At 35.0% G+C, this 21878-nt stretch overlaps 1 protein-coding gene across 4 annotated transcripts in view; it reads left to right on the top strand.

Annotated features, from left to right (window-relative positions):
* LOC123796136 (uncharacterized) overlaps positions 1-21878 on the top strand; it is a 244053-nt gene that overhangs the window by 23019 nt on the left and 199156 nt on the right. For all 4 annotated transcript variants that reach the window (XR_015722250.1, XM_087856964.1, XM_087856963.1 and 1 more), the window contains one exon: positions 18776-18870. Coding sequence is in view for 3 of the 4 variants with exons in the window: in XM_087856964.1 (XP_087713090.1) it covers positions 18776-18870 (95 nt within the window). In the remaining variant the exon portion in view is untranslated. The remainder of the gene's footprint in view (positions 1-18775; positions 18871-21878) is intronic.

Raw genomic sequence — 21878 nt, 5'->3', positions numbered from 1 at the left:
AATATTCCAAATGTCCAAACACAACTAACCAGATCTGGTCTTTGTGGACTTTGAGAAAGCTGTAGCAAGTGAAAAAGTTATAAGCCAGTGCTTAGGTCATGGGTTGTTGAGAAATAAAGTCAGAGAATAAGAAAGAGCAATCTTTATTCTGTGGCCTTGGGTCTCCAGTAGGCTAAAGGACTGAGAAACATGTCCCTAAACATAGCCCTATTGTATCATAACCATGCTCAGAACTGCACGGTGGCTTCTGTGGGGCTTAGAGAATACAGTCAAGGCACGTCACTTGGCATTCAAAGTGTTCTATGTTCTGGCTACAGCCTTCTATCCAGTCCTGTCCCTTGGACATGCCAGGCTGCTATTCGGAAGCTGCACACTGCCATGCTGTTGCCTCTGCATGACATACATTCTGATTGGCCATTGTTTATATCTTGATAGGTGTTAAACCTTCTAAATATCACCCCTTCACATATATTTCATATAACATACTTTAAAGAATGAAATCCTATTCATTTCTTCTACTGGCCTGTATATTTCTTAAGATCACTGATTCTTTTTTAGTCTGTTTTATATTTACCACAATACCTAGTACTTTCTGGTTCCCTAGTATGTGCTAAATAAAATTTTGGTATGAATGAAAGAATGAAAAAATACTAGGAGAATATACTTCTGTGTTTCTTATCCTGCCTAGTTGTGGGTGGGCTAGCCTGAGAAGGACGCATGTGTCTATCTCCCAATTCCATTGGCACTGTTTCCCAAAGCCCATGGAAATGCAGGGAAAAATTGTGAAACTCTGTAGTGTTTCTTAGTGGGCAGAGAGCAGAAAGAACCTTCCCAGAAGCTCAGATAGTTTCTGTGGAAAGGAAAAAGTTTAGGCCAATATACAGGATCCATGGAAAGAAAAATACAGGGTTTTGATGGCAGAAATATCCAAGAGTCTCACTCATGGAGGACACCTTGGGCACCATAGCTCTAACCACCTATGACAGCAAACTGCATTGCCCAAGTGCCAAGGAATGAAGGGAACTAATAATTTATTCAATATCTACTAGTGCATATGAGAAATATTTTAAAAAGTCAATCTCAGAGTATAGTATTAGACTACCTGGACTTAAATTCTGCTTCTGCCATTCACTAGCTATATTATCTTGTGCTTCCATTTCCTCAGTTAAATTGGAATAGTAATTTATTATTACCTCATAGGATGGTCAAGAGGGTTATAAAATAACTAAATACCTATAAAGTACTGAGAATATAGGCTAGTGCATATAAAATAACATATAAACATTTATTTAATTGAAAATGTGAACATATTATTTCCCAAGGAATATTGTTTTATGCGGCAGTTCATTGTAATTTTATAGGCATATAATTTCACAGTAATATTATCATAGTAGCCCCCAAATGAAAACTACTCAAATGCCCCTAACATTAAAATGGAAAGATAAATTGTGGTATATTCACACAACAGCATGCTATACAGCAATGAAAACAAAAGACCTTACTATTATGCACCACAGTATGGAGAAATCTCACAAACTTTATATTAAGTGAAAAAAGCCAGACACTCAAAAGAGTGCATGCTGTATGAGTGCATTTATATAAAGTATTAATGTTGGCAAAGCTAATCTATGCTGTTCAAAGTCAGCATAATTGATATCCTCGTGTACAGAAGGACTTCTGGGGTGCTGGTAATGTTCAGTTTCTTTGTCTGGGTGCTGGTACACAGGTGTGTTTGTTTTGTGAAAATTCATCAAGTAGTATGCTTATGATATATGTGCTTTTTGTATGAATATTGCACTTCAATAAAAAGTTTCTAAAATGATGTGATAGTGAAATAAAAGTGGAACCTACTGTAACAATGAGTTAGCACAGGATCATAGATTACTTTATCAACGAGGAAGGTAATTTGAAAAGTTATCAGTACAATCTTTGGAGTATGCAGATGGAGACCTGCTAGTGGTTAGAACCAACCAAACAAGGATTTGGAAGCCTTTGGCTTCTTAATTATGACAAAACCTACAGTTGGCTCTCCAGGAATTTTCTTTCACTCTTTTGTGGCAATCTTAAATTTGTATCACTTTTACGTCCTTTGAATATTTTAATTTTACTTAAGTTCTAGTAGTAAAACAGCACCAGGGAAGGTGTCATGCTGTCACGATGTTTTCTACTTTATTCCATTATCCCCACCCAGCACCTTCATATCCATCTCCTACTGCTTATGGTTATATCCTTCTGTCCTGAAACTGCCTTCCCCGACCAATCTTGCGGTTTTGGGAGCCTTTTTGCATGGTAATCCTTATGTCCAGTAAATAGCTTTTCTACATTCCTATAATTATTATTGCCTTCAACAGAAAAAGAAAGACAGCTAAGGAGTTATTACTTAGTACAAAAGCAACTAAGTAACTTTCATGTGGCACCATTGTTTTATAAAGAACAAGTTAATAGGTAGTCTCTTTCTTTTAAATAAATACCATTGATATCTAAATAAATAAATAAATAAATAAATAAATAAATACCATTGATAATCAATGCAAATAACATAGATATCCAGAAAATATTTAATTAGTTGGTGAGTTATTCTAGTAATTAGACAATTTACTAATATGTTCAAGAAAGTAAAGTCTGTTTAAGAATGACTTCAGGGATTCCCAAGTGTTGTCTGATTAAAGAAAGGGGTGACAAGGAGAGTTTACTACTTTTACATAGAAATTTGAGTTCTTGGAGGAATTGGTAATTCAGAAGAGGCTTAAATGAAGGGAGCAGTTGGGTGATGGAAGGATATGAAGATGGAAGACCCCTGGCTTTTGAGCTCCTTGTTTCTTTGGTGAGCAAACAGAGGAGTAGTTAAAATCTGGTTGGCTCTTGATAATTCTTTTTTTGATTGAATGAATGAATTGGGTTCATCTAAAACAGTCTTTGAATCTGTTGATGAAGATCTTCTATTCTATTCTGTGTGCTTCTTTAAGTGATCAGAAAGTTAAACTCAGAACTCACTATTTTCTGGATTCTAGATTTTCAATCAAGAATATGCTCAATATTTCATAAGATCCTTGACATGTAATAATATGTTCTTGTTGGTAGATGTGAATACATCCAGGTTAAAATTCATATAAACAGCACTTAAACCAATTTTATAGCTTCAATGCATTTTAATTATGAGCACAGATTTTAAGTATAATGAGAACAAAATAGTTTATCATATTTTAAGGAATTTTCTTTCAAGAGAGAACATATGCAATTGTAGAAATATTTTAGTTCCTTCAGATAATGGCACTGCCAAAAATACAAAAGACCTGTGAGAATACTGAAAAATTGACAGTCCATTATCAGTTTAGTCTGTCAATAGAGAAGACAATTATTTGTTATAGTATTATTATATTATTTAATTATACTTTACACTTTTAAGCAATCCTTAGTTCTTTTTACTACTGCTGGCAGGTATTATAAATTCTATTTTACAGAAAAGAAAACTGAGGTTCACAAAGTAATTTGTCCAGGTCACAATACATAAGTGAAGAAGTAGAATTCAACCTAGGTCTGTCTGACTTCAAAATTTGCTTGGTCCTATCTCTATAGACAGTCAGATGAATGTCAGATGAATGAACACACACACACACACACACACACACACACACACACACACACACACATACAAATAGCAATTTCTTTCCTTCTATCAGAAACCTGTCTAGCATAAAAAAGCATACAGATGCTATAATAATTATATAGGCAATCAAAGATGCAACAAAAGCATATTCTGAATTGTACAGAACATGGTTTATTCTTGTAATCATTTACTGAATGTAGTTACTCCACTGACTCAGGTTGTAATTGAAGCACAGTAGAAGTTTAGAAATGTTATGGTTGATGGTTCCTTTCACTTACCTCTGTCTTTGTAAATGCCACTGGATGCTAGAAATCACTCTGGTCTGAAGGATTCCCTTGTCTCCATGCCCCAGTTTCTCTGACACTGTATTTCTTCTTATGATGACAGTAGGGGGGGCACTTGATGAGACCCCTTTTTGCACTGGTATGTCAATGGAACTTAATAGAACAACTTGTCTCAGGCTTCTTCAAATGCTCTCTCTCCATTTCAAACTGTTATCAAGTATGTCACTACTAAATCGAAATTTCTAGGGAAAGAGATAAACCATATGTTGCTTTTCCCTTCAGCATGTTTTAACCATATGGTACTAGAAATGGGAATGTAACAGTGCTAGTAATTTAGACTCCCTGTGCTCCTGACACTACCCCATTCCCTAGCTAATTAAGAAAAAAAAATCCTTACTACTGGCCTGGAAAAATTATCTCTGCCAAATAATTAAGGAGAAGGGCTAGGAGAGAATGTGTAAGGTGCACTTCTGATAGAAGTGGTCCTGGGACTGAGAACACAACTCAAGGTGGTAGTTCATAGAACACAGACTGAAATCCTGTGAAAGTTCTCTTTGTTTGACTTAATTCTGGCATAACAAAGAGCTCCCAGGTTGCCACTGATACATTACTCGTTGTTAACGTTGTTAACATAAGGGCTAAGCCTGTAGATTATATTTTATTTGATTTACAGTTACTGAATATTTTAGAAGTGACAGTTGTTATTCAGGGTAACACTGTAAACATGTTTTCAACAGTGGAAGAATGACAACAAATACTTTTGACATAAAACTGATAAGATTTTAAGAGTTTTTCAAAAAATATATATGAAATAAAAGTTTGTTACACTTAGAAACTAGAAAAATTGGGAAATTAGTCATGTAGATATGTCATTTCCACTGGTTAAGTACAACTATTCATTTAAATAAAAAAGATCAGATATGATATGAATTGATTTCATGTAAACTAAAGAGCGCAACTCGGAGGTTTTGCAAATTTCATATTCCAGTCTGTGCTTTGCTTTTCATTGTGTCCTTGGTGCCTTAAATAATGTGGTTTTTTTTTTATTTTAATGTAGTCACATTTATTAATCTTTTCTTTTTGGAATTTTGGTTCATTGAGTGTCGTTTAAGAAATTCTCCCCTTTTTCAAATTCATAAAGATTTTTTTTTTACATTTTTTCCTCTAAAAATTTTTTTCTTCTAAAAATTTTAGTTTTCACTTTTAGGCATTTATTAAACTTGAAATTTATTTTGTGTATGGTAGGAGTAGATATCTGATTTTTTCCCATAAGAAAAACCAATCACTCTTATATCATTTATTGAATAATTCATTGTTACTAATTTATAATGACTCTTATATTACACATTAGTTTTTGATAGATGTCTGGGTCTATTTCTGATTTTTGTATTCTGTATGCTTTGTCAATTTGCCTATCCTTGGCCTTCTACATCACTGTTTTAATTGCAATATAATATAGAAAGTTCTACCTGATAGGACAAGTCTCTGTTTGATGCTCACCTTCAGAATTGTAGTAGCTATTTTTGGCCCTTTAATTTTCCAAATGCATTTTAGAACTATGTCAAACTCCTTAAAAATGTGCTAGAGTTTTGGCTGAAATCACATCAAATTTATAGATGAATTTGGGGGAAATTGAAACTTCATACACTTGAGTCTCCTCATCCACATTTTGTTAGGCAGAACCCTAACATCTACAGGTTTTGATGCTATTTTGAATGGAATCTTGTTTTCTTTTATGCATTTTTGTGGTTATTGTTATGGTATTCAACTGCAATTTATTTTGAATGCTGATCTCACAACCAGCAAACTTTCTTGAATTGCCAGTATTTTAAATAGTTTGTACATGTCTGTGGATTTTCCATGCAATTAGGTCATCTGCAAATAAACATAGTCATGTCTTCTTTATAAAACTTGCATCATTTATTCTTTTGCTTATCACAGTGGCTAGGACCTCCAATAAAATTTTAAATAAAATGGTGGTAGTAGTCATCTTTATCTTATTTCTGATTTAAAATAATGCTCCGAAGTTTCACAGTTAAGGATAACACTTGCTTTAGCTTTTTCATAGGTATTCTTTTTTTTTTTTCTTTAAGATTTTATTTATTTAGACAGAGAGAGCTCAACAGGGGGAGCGGGAGAGGGAGGAGCAGGGAGCCTGATGTGGGGCTTGATCCCAGGAACCTGGAATCATGACCTGAGCTGAAGGCAGACCCTTACCTACTGAGCCACCCAGGCACCCCTTCATAGATATTCTTTATCAAGGTAAGGAAATAGCCTTCTCTTCTGAGTTTACTAAAATATTTTGTTATAAATGTAATTTTTAAACAATTTATTTATATGCTCAGCATCTACTTAGGTGATTGTATAATTGTTCCCCTTACTTGTTACTATGGTGTATAACTAACAGATTTTCTGATGTTGAACCATCTTGACATCTGGGGTAAACTTTTCTTCTTCCTGGTATATATGTTATAATAGTTGAATTACATTTGCTTGTATTTTATTTAGTATTTTTGCATCTATAAGTGAGATTGGTCTATACTTGTATGTTTCTTGATGGTACTGATTGTTGCTTTGTAGTTACTGTTCTTGTGGTTCTCTGCAACAGTTTACATAAAGCAACAATAATTTTTTCTTTGGAATCAAGGTTGCCTTGAAAGTCATCTGGGCCTTAGATCCTTTGTGGAATCTAACAATAATATAGCTATTAACAATCCAGTTTCTGTAAACTTCATTGCCTTATTGTGGTTTTCCATTTCATCTTGAGCTTTTTAAGTGATTTATATTTTTGTTACCCATTTCATCAAGTTGTAAATTTTATTTGCCAAAACTTTTTCCTAGTATATCCTATTACTTTTTAGAATCTTCCTAGTATCTGTGGCTAGTCCTCTTTTAAATTTTCTAATGTTTTTCATATCATCTCTCATTCTTTATTTCTTGAATAGTATTTCTGGAGCTTACAGCTTGTTTTCTTGACTCATGCTATTATTTCTCAGCTTTCCATTTTATTAATTTCCCCTTATTTTAATTATTTCCTTTGTTCTATTTTCTTTAGGCTGACTTTTACTGTTCTTTTTTGTTTTTTAAGTTGAACACTTGGTGCATATTTAAAAATTCTTTTGTATTTTGTTTTGAGTATATGCACTTAAGTGTGCAAGCATACTGTAATGTACTTTTGCACTATCACACACATTTTTATATGAACTATATAGAAAAGTAACTTGAAGTATTTTATAATTTCCATTGCTGTTTCCTCTTTGCTTCAAAGATTATGTAGGAGTTTTTAGTTTCTATTCACATATAAATATTTTACTGTTTTTTTATTGGTAATTTATAACTTAGTTTGTTATCTGAGAATATGTTATGTATTACATAATTTCTTCACAGTTTATTGAAGCTCACTTTGTGGGCAATATTCCTCCTTGTGTACTTAAAGTTTCTTTTTCTATTTTCTAGGCATATAAATATATATGCCTATATAATATTATATGTTATATAATATATAATACATACAGAAAATAGACCTTTTTATATTATATATATTAGATCATTATTGTTCAAATCTTTTATATATTTACTATTTTTTGTTTCTAATAAAATGTGTTAAACTCTTTTACTGTGACTGTGATTTTCTGATTATCTCCTTGTTATTATTTTTTTCTTTTAATTCCAGTATAGTTAATATACAGTATTATATTAGTTTCAGGTGTACTAGTGGTTCAACAGTTATAACTGTTACTGACCATGTAATCATGGGGTTATTTCAGGTAGTAGTGGTTCAACAATTCTGTACCTTACTCAGTGCTTATCATGATAAGTGTGCTCTTAATCCCCTTCACCAATTTTATCCACACCCCTCCCCCACCTCCCCTCTGGTAACCATCAGTTTGTTCTCTATAGTTAAAAGTCTTGTTTCTTGGTTTGTCTCTTTTTTCATTTGCCTGTTTATTTTGTTTCTTAAATTCCACATATGAATGAAATCATATGATATTGGTCTTTCTGTAACTTCACTTTAGCATTCATCCATCTTTTTTGTTTCTCTTTTGTTTTCTTTATCTTCATTTGTTTTGTTTTTAAAATTCCACATAGGAGTGAAATCATATGGTATTTGTCTTTCTCTCACTGACTTATTTCACTTAGCGTTATACCCTCCAAGTCCATCCATGTTGTTGCAAACGGCAAGATTTCATTCTTTTTTATGGCTGAGCAATATTCCATTTTATATATATATAAAAGAAACTGTTGGCCATCTGTATGTCTTCTTTGGGAAAACATCTATTTGGATTCTCTGCCCATTTTGTAATCAGATTATTTGTGTTTTTTGGTGTTGAGTAGTATAGGTTCTTTATATATTTTGGATACTAACCCCTAATCAGATATATCATTTGCAAATATCTTCTCCCATTCAGTAGATTGTCTTTTAGTTTTGTTGGTTGTTTCCTTCACTGTGCAGAAGCTTTTTATTTTAACATAGTCCCAGTAGTTTATATTTGCTTTGTCTTCCTTGCTTCAGGAAACATATCTAGGAAAATGTTGCTGTGACCAATTTCAGAGAAATTACTGCCTATGCTACCTTCTAGGATTTTTAGGGTTTCAGGTCTCACATTTAGGTCCTTAATCCATTTTGAGTTTATTTATATGTGTGGTGTAAGAATGTGATCTAGTTTCTTTTTTCTTTTCTTTTTTCTTTCTTTCTTTCTTTCTTTCTTTCTTTCTTTCTTTCTTTCTTTCTTTTCTTTTCTTTTCTTTTCTTTTTCTTTCTTTTTTTTTTTTTTGCATGTAGCTGCCCACTTCTCCCAGCACCCTTTGTTGAAGAGACTGCCTTTTTCCCATTGCATATTCTTGCCTCCTTTGTCAAAAATTAATTGACCATGTAATCATGGGGTTATTTCTGGGCTCTCTATTCTATGCCATTGATTTATGTGTCTGTTTTTGTACCAGTACTGTTTTGATTACTATAGCTCAGTAGTATTTACGTCATGAAATCTGGGATTGTGGTACCTCCAGTTTTGTTGTTTTTTTTAAGATTATTTGTCTATTTGAAGTCTTTTGTGGTTCCATGCAAATTTTAGGATTATTTGTTCTAGTTCTATGAAAAATTATGTTTGTATTTTGATAGGGATTCCATTTAATGTGAAGAGTGTTTTGGGTGGTATGGATATGTTAGCAATGTTTATTCTTCCAATCCATGAGTATGGAATGTCTTTCCATTTCTTGGTGTCATCTTCAGTTTCTCTCATAATATTTTATAGTTTTCAGAGTACAGGTCTTTCACCTCCTTGGGTTAATTTATTACTAGGTATTTTATTATTTTTGATGCAATTGTAAATGAGATTGTTTTCTTAACTTCTCTTTCTGCTACTTCATATTAGTACATAGAAATTCAGTGGATTTCTACATATTAATTTTGTATCCTGTGACATTACTAAATTCATTTATCTGGTTGAGTAGTTTTTTGGTGGAGTCTTCAGAGTTTTCTATATAGACTTTCATGTCATCTGCGAACATTGAAATGTTTACTTCTTTGCCAATTTAGATGCCTTTTTTTTCCCTTTCTATTGTCTGGTTGCTGTGGCAAGGACTTCCAGTACTATGTTGAATAAGTGTGGTGAGAGTAGACATCTGTGTCTTGTTCCTGCCCTTAGAGGAAAAGTTCTCAGTTTTTCCCCATTGAGTATGATGTTAGCTGTGGGTTTTTCATATATGGCCTTTATTATGTTGAGGTATGTTCCTTCTAAATCCACTTTATGAGGGCTTTTATCATGAATCGGTATGCTTTGTCACATACTTTTTCTGCATCTATGGAAATAATCATGGTTTTTATCCTTTCTCTTATTGATGTGATGTATCTATCACATTGATTGATTTATGAATATTAACCACTTGCATCTCAAAAATAAATCTGACTTGATTATGGTGAATGAGTTTTTTAATGTGTGTTGGGTTCAGTTTGCTAGTATTTTTTGAGGACTTTTTTAATCTATGTTCATGAGAGATACTGGCCTGTAGTTTTCTTCTTTATGTAGTATCTTTATCTGGTTTTGGTATCAGAGTAATGCTGGCCTCATAGGATAAATTTGGAAGCTTTCCTTCTGCTTTTATATTTGGAATATTTGAAGTAGAATAGGTATTAACTTTTCTTTAAATGTTTGGTAGAATTCATCTGTGAAGCTATCTGGTCCTGGACTGTTGGTTTTTTGGGACTTTTTTGATTACCGATTCAGTTTCATTGCTGGTAATCAGTTTGCTCAAGTTTTCTGTTTCTTTCTGATTAAGTTTTGGGAGATTAGATGTTTCTAGAAATTTATCCATTTCTTTTAGGTTATCCAATTTATTGGCATAGAATTTTTCATAATATTCTCTTATAATCTTTTGTATTTCTGTGGTGTTGGTTACTGTTTCTCCTCTTTCAATTCTGATTTTGTTTGAGTCTTCTCTCTAGTTTTTGATGAATCTGGCTAAAGGTTTATCAATTTTGTTGATATTTTCAATGAACCAGCTCCTGGTTCCATTGATATGTTTCATTATTCTTTTAGTTTCTATTTTGTTCATTCTGCTCTAATCTTTATTATTTTCTTCCTTGTACTGGTTTGGGGTTTTGTTTGTTCTTCTTTTTCTAACTTCTTTAGATGTAAGGTTAGATTGTTTATTTGAGATTTTTCTTGCTTCTTGAGGTAGACCTCCATTGCTATAAACTTCCCTCTTAGAACAGCTTTTGCTGCATCCCAGAGATTTTGGACCATTGTGTTTTCATTTTCATTCTTCTCCATGTGTTTTTTTTTAACTTCCTCTTGATTTTTTGATTGACTCGTTCATTGTTTAGTGGCATGTTATTTAACCTCCACTAAACATTCATTATTTAGTAGCATGTTATTTACATTCTTTCAAATATTATCTTGTGCTTGATTTCTAGTTTCATAGCAATGTGGTTGGAAAAGATGCCTCGTATCCCTTCAGTCTTTTTGAATTTGTTAAGACTTGTTTGGTGGCCTAATATTTGATCTATTTTGGAGAATGTTCTGTTTGCACTTCAAAAGAAGTATATTTTGCTGTTTTAGGATAGAATGGCCTAAATATGTTTGTTAGATCCATCTAGTCCAATGTGTCATTCAAGCCACTGTTTCCTTATTGATTTTTTTGTTTGGTCTATCAATTGATGTAAGTAAGGTGTTAAAATCCCTTACTATTATTGTATTACTCTCATTTACTTCTTTTATGTTTGTTATTAGATGCTTTATTTATTTGGGTGCTACCGTATTGGGTGCATAAATATTTTCAATTGTTTTGTCTTCTTTTTAAAAAGTTATTATTCAAATTTCAGTAAGTTAACATGCAGGATAATATTAGTTTCAGGTATACAATATAGTGATTCAATGCTTCCATACAACACCCATTGCTCATGATAGCAAATGCACTCCTTAATCTCCATCACCTGTTTAACCCAGCCCTCCCTACTTCCCCTCTGATAACCATCAATTTGATCTCTATGGTGAAGAGTCTGTTTCCTGGTTTGCCTCTCTCTCTCTCTGTTTTCTTTTTTTCCCTTTGCTCATTTGTTTTGTTTGTCAAATTGTACACATGAGTGAAATCATATGGTATTTGTCTTTCTCTGACTGACTTATTTCACTTAGCATTATACTCTTCAGCTCCATCCATGTGGTTGAAAATGGCAAGATTCCATTCTTTTTTATGGCTGAGTAATATTCCATTGTATATCTATACCACATATTCCTTATCCATTCATCAGTTTATGGACACTGGGCTGTTTTCATAATTTGGTTATTGTAGATAATGCTGCTATAAACATCAGGGTACCATTCCTTTGAATTAGTATTTTTGTATTCTTTGGGTAAATACCAGTAGTGTAATTGCTGGATCATAGGATAGTTCTATTTTTAAATTTCTGAGGAACCTCCGTACTGTTTTCCATAGTGGCTACACCAGTTTGCATTCTTACCAACAGTGCAAGAGGGTTCCCCTTTCTCCACATCCTTGTCAACACCTGTTGTTTCTTGTGTTGTTGATTTTAGCCATCCTGACAGGTGTGAGGTGGTATCTCATTGTGGTTTTGATTTGTATTTCTCTGATGATGAGTGATGTTGATCATCTTTTCGTATGTCCACTGGCAATCTTTATGTCTTCTCTATTTCTGTATTCTTGTTGGATTGTTCCCTTTATGATTATATAGTGTCTTTTTTTTTGTTTCTTCTTAGTCTTTTTTTAAGTATATTTTGTCTGATATAAATATTTCTACTCTGTCTTTCTTTTCACTTCCATTTACATGATAAATTCCCCCACTTTCAATCTGCATGTGTCTTTAGGTCTGAAATGAATCTCTTGTAGGCAGCATATAGATGGGTCTTGCTTCTTTATCCTTCTGTTGATTGGTGTATTCCATTTACATTCAAAGTAATTATTGATAGATATGTATTCATTGCCATTTGTTACTTGTTTTATGATCATTTTTGTCATTTTTCTCTGTTCCTTTCTTTTTTTCCTCTCTTCTGTCATGGTTTGCTGGCTTTCTTCAGTGATATACTTGGATTCCTGTCCTATTTTTTGCATATATATTACTGGTTTTTGATTTGTGGTTACCATTAGGTTTGTATATGACATCTTAGGCATATAGCAGTCTATATTAGGTTGATGGTCCCTTCAGTTTGAACCCCTTCTTTACTCTTCTTTCCCTCGCCCCCATATTTTAGGTATATGGTATCATACTTTACATCCTTTTTTTGTGAAATCTTGACTGATTTTTATAGATATACTTATTTTTACTGCTTTTGTGCTTCCTACTTTTCTTACTCCTATTTATGGTCTTTCCTCTCAAAAAGTCTCCTTTAACATTTTTTGTAGGACTGGTTTAGTGGTGATGAACTCCTTTAACTTTTGTTTGTCTGGGAAATTCCCGTGTCTTCTTTTATTCTGAATGATACCCTTGCTGGAAAGAGTATTCTTGGCTGCAGGTTTTTTCTTTCAGTATTTGAGTATATCATGCCATTCCCTTCTGACCTGCAAACTTTCTCCTGAAAAACATTATGAGGTGTCCCTTATATGTAACTGGTTTCTCCTGCTGCTTTTAAAATTCTCTCCTTATTACTACTTTTTACCATTTTAATTACTATGTGCCTTGGGGTTTACGTTCTTGGGTTGATTTTGTTGGGGGCTCTCTGTGCCTCCTTGATCTAGATTTCTGTTTTCTTCACCAGATTTGGGAAGTTTCATCTATTATTTCTTCAAATACTTTTTCTGTCCTCTTTTCTCTCTCCTCCTCTGGGATCCCTATTATGTGAATTTTATTATGCTTGATGGTGTTGCTGTCTACTTAAATTTTTTGTTATTTTTTTTCTCTGTCCTATTGAGCTTGATTACTTTCCACTACTCTGTCCTCCAGGTCACTGACCCATTCTTCTGCTTCCTCTAGTCTGCTATTTATTCCATCTAGTTTAGTTTTTTAATGTTTTTTTTTTAAAGATTTTATTTATTTATTTATCTGAGAAAGAGGGAGGAAGAGAGAAAGAATGGGGGGAGGGGCAGAGACAGAGAATCTCAAGTAGACTCCAAGCTGAGTGCAGGGCCTGATGCAGGGCTTGATCTCATGTCCTATGAGATCATGACCTGAGCTGAAACCAAAGTCAGATGCTTAACTGACTGAGACACCTAGGCATCCCTCCATCTAGTTTATTTTTAATTTCAGTTATTGAAGTCTTCATTTCTGATTGGTTCTTTTTTGTTTTCTATCTCTTTATTAAGGGTCTCACTGAAGTCCTTCACTTTTTTTTCAAGTCCAGTGAGTATCTTTATGACCATTACTTTAAATTCTCTATCAGGCATATTATTTATCTCTGTTTTATTTAGGTCTCTTACTTTGATTTTTTTTCCCCCATGCTTTCATTTGGGACATATTACCGTGTCTTCTTATTTTGTCTGTTTTTATATGTTTCTATGTGTTTTAAAAGTCAGCTATGTCACCAGCTCTTGAAAGTAATGGCCTCATGAAGAAGAGGTCCTATAGTGCCCTGCATTGCAATGTCCCCTATTCACCAGAATCTGGCATTTCGGGAGTCTCTCCTATGTGCGTTGCATGCACCCTACTGTTGTGGCTGAGTTGCTTTTGCCTGTGGTCCACTCATCTGCAGTGGCTGTCCTTGCCTGTTGTGGGCAGGATTTGGTTCCTGTGTTGTTAGTGGGCCAGTCTGGGGCTGCCTTGCACCTGAGTTGAGTCAGATCAGGTATTTTCCAGACATGCAATGGCACTGAATTGCAGGGTGCTTTTCTGTCTTGTACCCTGAGAAGCTTTTACTGGTGGGTGGAGCCTATAGTCAGATCAGATGTTTGCTTCCAGCCCACTGCTGAGGCTGCAGTTGGACTGGTGTGTGTGGTTATCTTCCCCTCTTCCCAGGGAAGAAGTCACTTTGGAGTGGTGTTGGTACTTGTTGGGGCTGCTTGCACACTGTCAGGCTTGTGGCACTAGTTTGAATGGGCTCTGGCCAAGGGCATATTGGAGGGGGTAGGTCTGCAGGAGAATGCAGGGTTGGGTGCAGGGTTTTAGCAAGTTACTTTGAGAGTGTTGGCACTGTGCTGGTTCCTGCAGGTATCCTTGTGTCAAGGGTAGGGGAGTTGGGGGAGAGAATTGATGCCCACCAGCTCCTTTGTTCCTGGAGAAGTCTCTCCACTATCCCTGCCCCTCCAGCACATGCTCTGAGATTAGTAAATAAATCTTCCTATATATGCCATGTGTTTTTCAAACTGCTGCTTCTATGTTGTATCTCAGCAGGGATATTTGTTGTGCTCTCTCTTTAAAGGTAGAGACTCAGTTTCCTCTTGTCCTTCAGGCTTTTCCAGAACAAAGCCCGCTGATTTTTAAAGTTCCAGGTGTTAAGCCCCACTGATTGTAAGAACTCAGGAAATTATGCACCTCTGGTTTTCAAAGCCAAATATTACGGGGATTCATCTTCCCTATGACGGTTCCCCATGGCTCGGGTGCCTGGTGTGAGGATCTGTTTCTTTCCTCTCTTGGGATCCACAGCATCCCTCCCTCCTGTGGATAGTCCCATGGGTCTCTTTAGCTCCTGATAGTATCTCTGCCCTTCCTATCCTTGTTGATGTGACCTCTTCTTTACGTTTAGCTGTGAAGGTTCTGTCCTGCCAGTCTTCAGGTTATTTCTGGGTTATTTACACTGATGTGGCTGTTATCTAGTTGTATCCATGTGAGGAGTTAAGCTTAGGGTCCTCCTACTCTGCCAGCTCCCCCAGAACTCTGAGATCTCCTTGTAATTTTTAATGGTCCTATTATTTTTGGTAATTCTTCTCTATCATTTAGGGCATAATCAGAGAGTCAGAACCACTATAAATAATGTTGAGGGAGGGATTTAGTACAGGGGTTTGACCATATGTAGTTGTGGACTCTGGTTAAACTGTCTATGCTACTTATTTGGTGCTGAACTTGATGGTAGTAGGGGAACATCTAAGAAGGAAAATGGGCATGAAGTTGGAAGAGCAAGAAAAAAACGGAACCAGTGAGGACAATCTAGAAACCTGGTGGACAAACTGGAACCTGTGTTTGTATTTCACTGACTTAGTCTTGACCTTTGATGATGCAGGTGACCTGTAGGAGAAGCTAGTGCCCTTTGCCGCAGAACTGTGTATAAAGATGCAGCAGTTGAAGAACCTTTAGGAGGAGACCTAGCAGGAGTCAGAGGAGCTCTGGGCACGGGGGCTGCCCAGGCACTGCAACAGCTGAGCTGCAGAGCACAAAAGTAGCTATTACTTTAACTTCTGAGTTCCAAATGTTATGCAAATTTCTATTGAGGCCAACCCTAATCTGGAAATATGCAGGAAAAGGAATTCTGGGAGCCTAGTTCCAATTTAGCTGGATTGACAAGTACAAAGCCACCACAGACTCTTTTTATTATTACTTTCCTTCTTTATTCCTTTAAATGCTTTTAGCTGCTATTTTGTCTGATATAACTATTCTTATGCTGCTTTCTTTTGTTTTAGGTTTAGCTTAATAGAAATTTCCCATCTGTATATAACTGCTTATAGTAGCCATAAAAATGCATGTCTCAGATTTCCTAATGAGGAAGCATAATTGACTAGGTACCCCAGCTTCTGGTCTTCTGGATTCAATACCATATTCATGATGAGGCCACACTTTCCTCAAAGACTGAGCATATCAAGAGAACTAATGCAGGCCCATTTCTGGGACATGCAGAGTCCTCAACCAGGTGACTTTGATTCAAGGACTCCAGATTAGAGTGTCAAAAAATTTATTGGAACTGCACTGCAATCCAAGACTCTTCCTACTCCATCCTTCCTTTCCTCTGTCCTTCACAGGGTTCAGATCTACGTCACAGTCCGAAGGCTCCCATCTCATTCCCACCTTCCCCTTTTGTCCTCACAGACATTTTCTCCAATAAATTTCCTACACATTTAATCCTGTCTTAGTGTCTGTTTCTTGGAAAATTTGAACTAATGCTCGGTGTATGTGTGTGCTTTTTAAAATGTGTTTTTAAAAAGCATATAATTTTTAATCTATTCCAACAAATCTTTAAATGGACAGATTTAATCTACTTAACCTTTATCATGATTTATAATATATTTAGTCCTATGATTGCATTGTTTTCTGTTTGCCAGCCTTCTTTCTTTAATTTTCCCCTTTCATCGTTTCAATTTGACTGCTAGAGCCTACCTGTCAGGAAAAGCTTGGTGTACTGGAATAACAAAGCCTAAACTTTTGGTGGTTTCAAATCAAGGTTATTTCTCACTCATTCTACATGATCACAGGGGGTTGTCTTATTTAGTCACTCAGAAACCCAAACTGATGCAGGCTTCATCTCAATACATGCTTCCTAAGAGAAGAAGAGAAAGGAGAATATGCCAAACATCCACTTGGGTCTTACGCTGCCGTCTACAGGTGACACAGGCCACTCCCACTCCCACGTCATTGACCAAAAGAAGTTCCTTGGACATATCTGAATTCAAATGGGCAGGGAAATGCAATGCTTTCATGTGTCTAGATAAAGTAAGATGTTTGTGTATGGTCCAATTGACTCTTTAACTTTTATCCCCCTCTGCTGGGTTGGAAGCTATAAAACATACTCTTATTATTTTAATGATTATTATTAAACATGTTTTTAACGTACCTACTTAATTATACTTATTTTCTTAACAAGTTCTCAAATTTATATAATATTTTACTCTTTTACCCAAATTTTACATAAACCTTAATGGGTTTTAAGTATGTAATTTTTTTTGCTTTTTTTAAAAAAACAATTTATCAATTCTTCTTTTTGAACATTGTTTTATACCAATGATCATATTTTTTTATTTCAAGATTTCTAGTTGTTTATTTCTTTTGCATACATACCAATGCCTATTACATTTCTACCTGTCTTGTTTGATAATTTCATATTTCTTTAAGTGAAGTATATGCAACTATGTTTCATAGTCCATATCTGGTTCACTGTTATTTATATAAATAAAGTTTTATTGAAATAGTCATTCCCATTAATTTACATATCATGTATGTCTACTTTTCTGCTATAGCAGCAGAGTTGAGTAGTAACAAAAGAGACAGCATGGCCTTTAAAGCCAAAAAATATTTACTAACTGGCACTTTACAAAAGTTAGTTTGCAGACTCCTGCTTTAAGCAAATGACAGGTCTTTATTTTTTTTCTTTTGATCATCTTAAACATACTTTTTAAAAGTCTTTGTTAGACTGTTTTACAATACTAATTTCATCTGGAGGGCTGTCTTCCTTAGAATTGTATTTCTTGAAGGTCAGTAGTATTATGTTTTGAGCCTCCTTTGTCAGAGAAGAAGGCAGACCCACCATAGCCACTAGTTTCATTCGATGCCTAGTTCAAATCCTTGATACCATTAGGGAGCAAACTCCTATTCAATGTTGTCTGCTTCTAAACTAGGAAGTCCCCAGGCCTACAGCTTATTCTGCTTACCTCTTTGTATTTTTGCTTTGTATTTCTTTTTTTTTTTTTTAATTTTTTATTATGTTATGTTAGTCACCATACAGTACATCATTAGTTTTTGATGTAGTGTTCTATGATTCATTGTTTGCGTATAACACCCAGTGCTCCATGCAATACGTGCCCTCCTTAATACCCATCACCAGCCTATATCCTGCTTTGTATTTCTTAACCACAGAATTGTTTATCATATTTTTAAAACTAGGCAATACTTTTTGGCTTTCTTTAAAACAACTTTATTAAACATATTATTGACGTGTATTTGGAGCAGAGGGGTATCAGAGCATGAACTTATTGTACTCTCTTGACCAAATATCTCCATTATATATTTTTATGTGATGATATAATGGTATCTGTTTACTTTGTAATTAAAATCATAAGCACTCAGTCCAGATGAACTTACCTGAGTAAGTTGACTGTGAGGGAGCCACTATAAGATGAAATAAATTCAAGTTACATATGTCATGGAGTATATCACATTTTGAGCCATAAATGTCAAGTGGAATCCTTAAAGTAAAGAAGACATTTAAATTCAGCAGAAAAGAACTATTTTCACAGAAGACCATAAAAATTAATTTAAATAGACAATCTTAGTTTTTCTGCATTTGAAAATGACAAGAGAAAAATAACATCAGTTATTTAGTATAGCTGTATATTTTTCATCAAGGCAAAATGGCAGAGGCAATTTTTATGGACAAAGAGTAAACTCACTCATGAATATGCTACCAGTAATCATGAATTGTTTTTCAATTTATCTAATTTTAGAGCCCTAGTGATTAATGTCCACTATTAGTTTATTGCATAGTGGCTAAAGAAACAAAAAAGTGATAACCCATTTTTCTTTAGATTGGATTTGATTGCCTTACACAACATTTTTGGTTCTCTTCTTGGTTTCCAGATGAGCCCTGAAAGTCATGTTGAAGAACCACGAGATGGAAGGAGGCTGAGTTTCTGCGTTGCTGTCAGACTAGAGATGTTTATATGGACTGTTAGGTGAGTGAGGAATAAACTTGTGTTGCACCACTAAGATCTGGTGGTTTATCTGTTACTGTAGCTAGTGTTACCTAAACTAGTACAATGCTGGAGGGTGAGCTGCTGTTTCACACCTATTCTCCCAGCAAGAAAAAAGAAAATTATATGCGATTTTAGCTTAATGATGTATGATTTTCTATTCTAATTCATGTATGTCAAAGGAAAGAAGAAGAAAATTGCCTCATATTCATGAAAGTAATTTCTACATAAACACCCCTATGAGTTTTTACAACTGAAAACAAGCTATATATAGGTAATGGGATTCTATTTTTATTTTTTACTGAAACAAATTAAATATACATTTTATTTATTTAGGTGGTATCTCTGTGATTTGTTTCTGTTGAATGGATGCTTATTTAATTACTTTTTTCTTTTTTTATCAAGTTATGTTAGTCACCATATAATACATCATTAGTTTTTGATGTAGTGTTCCGTGATTCATTATTTGAGTATAACACCCAGTGCTCATTACAACACGTGGCCTCCTTAATACCTACCACCAGGCTACCCCATCCCCGACCCTCTCCCCTCTGAAACCCTCAGATTGTTTCCCGGAGTCCATGGTGTCTCATGGTTTGTCTCCCCCTCTGAATTTACGCCCTTCAGTTTTCCCTTCCTTCCCTAATTTCCTCAGTGCTATTCCTTGTGTTTCACATATGAGTGAAACCATATAATAGTGTTTCTCTGCTTGGCTTATTTCACTTAGTGTAATACCCTCCAGTTCCATCCATTTCGATGCAAATGGTGGGTATTCATCCTTGCTGATGGCTGAGTAATATTCCATTGTATATATGAACCACATCTTCTTTATCCAGTCATCTATCGAAGGGCATCTCAGCTCCTTCCACAGTTTGGCTTTTGTGGACGTTGCTGCTATGAACACTGGGGGGCATGTGCCCCTTCTTTTCACTACATCTGTATCTTTGGGGTAAATACCCAGTAGTACAATTGCTGGGTCATAGGGTAGCTCTATTTTAACTTTTTGAGGAAACTTCATACTGTTTTCCAAAGTGGCTGTACCAGCTTGCATTCTCACCAACAGTGTAAGAGGGTTCCCCTTTCTCACATCCTCTCCAATGTTTGTTTCCTGCCTTGTTAATTTTTGGATATAAGGCAGTATCTCAATGTAGTTTTGATTTGAATTTCCCTGATGGCTAATGATAAACAGTTCTTCATGTGTCTGTTAGCCATTGTATGTCTTCTTTGGAGAAGTGTCTGTTTATGTCTTCTGCCCATTTTTTGACTGGATTATTTGTTTTTTGAGTGTTGAGTTTGAGAAGTTCTTTATAGATCTTAGATACCAGCCCTTTATGTGTAATGTCATTTGCAAATATCTTCTCCCATTCCGTGGGTTGCCTCTCAGTTTTGTTGACTGTTTCCTTTGCTGTGCAGGAGCTTTTTATCTTGATGAAGTCCCAAAAATTCATTATTGCTTTTGTTTCCCTTCCCTTTGGAAACATGTCATGAAAGAAGTTGCTGTGGACAATGTTAAAGAGGTTACTGCCCATGTTCTCTAGGATTTTGATGGATTCCTGTCTCACATTGAGATCTTTCATCCATTTAGAGTTTATCTTTGTGTATGATGTTGTAAGAGAATGGTTGAGTTTCATTCTTCTGTATATAGCTGTCCAATTTTCCCAGCACCATTTACTGAAGAGACTGTCTTTTTTCTGTTGGCTATTTTTTCCTGATTTGTCAAAGATTAGTTGATCATAGAGTTGAGGGTCCATTTCTGGGGACTCTATTCTGTTCCATTGGTCTATGTGTCTGTTTTATGCCAATACCATGCTGTCTTGGTGATCACAGCCTTGTAATATAGCATGAAATCAGTCAACGTGATGCCCCAAGCTTTGTTTTTCTTTTTCAACATTCCCTTGGTGATTCAGGGTCTTTTCTGGTTCAATACAAATTTTAGGATTGTTTGTTCCAGCTCTTTGAAAAATGCCAATGGTATTTTGATAGGGATGGAGTTGAAAGTGTAGATTGCTCTGGGCAGCATAGACATTTTATCAACGGTTATTCTTCCATTCCATGAGCATGGAATGTTTTTCCATCTTTTTGTGTCTTCCTCAATTTCTTCCATAAGTGTTCTGTAGTTTCTAGAGTATAGATCATTTACCTCTTTACCACGAAAGATATCTTATGGTTTTTGGTGCTATTGTAAATGGAATTGATACCTTAATTTCTCTTTCTACAGTTACATTGTTAGTATATAGAAAAGCAACTGATTTCTCTGCATTGATTTTGTATCCTGCCACAGGGTAGTCTTTAGCTTCCAAGTGTTTGAATTCCTTCCAAAATTTTTCTTGTGATTTAATTCTAATTTCAAGGCATCGTGGTCTGAAAATATGCAGGGAATAATTTCAGTCTTTTGGTATTGGTTGAGACCTGATTTTGACTCAGTATGTGGTATATTTTGGAGAAAGCTCTGTGTGCATTCGAGAAGAATGAATATTCTGTTTTTTAAGGGTGGAATGTTCTATATATATCTATGAAGTCCATCTGGTCTGATGTGTCATTCAAAGTTCTTGTTTCTTTGTTGATCTTTTGCTTAGATTATCTGTCTGTTGCTGAGAGTGGAGTGTTAGAGGTCTCCTACTATTAAAGTATTATTATCAGTATGATTCTTTATTTTGGTTAACACTTGGCTTATGTAGTTGGCTGTTCCCATGTTGTGGGCATAGATATTTATAATTGTTAGATCTTCTTGTTGGATAGACTCTTTAAGAATGACATGTGTCTTTCTGTATCTCTTACTACAGTCTTTAGCTTAAGATCTAACTTGTCTGATATGAGAATTGCTACCTCTTTCTTTGGAGGTCCATTGGCATGAAAAATGGCTCTCCATCCCCTCACTTTCAGTTTAGATATATCTTTAGATCCAAAATGAGTCTCTTATAGACAGCATATGCTTGGGTGGTGTCTTTTTATCCAATCTGCAACCCTGTGCCATTTCATGGGAGCATTTA

The sequence above is a fragment of the Ursus americanus genome, chromosome 29, assembly GCF_024610735.1.
Source record: "Ursus americanus isolate L20-20 chromosome 29, mUrsAme1.1.p, whole genome shotgun sequence".
Classification (NCBI taxonomy): Eukaryota; Metazoa; Chordata; class Mammalia; order Carnivora; family Ursidae; genus Ursus; species Ursus americanus.
The sequence above is the reverse complement of the archived record's forward strand: the minus strand, read 5'-3'. Positions and strand labels throughout refer to the sequence as shown.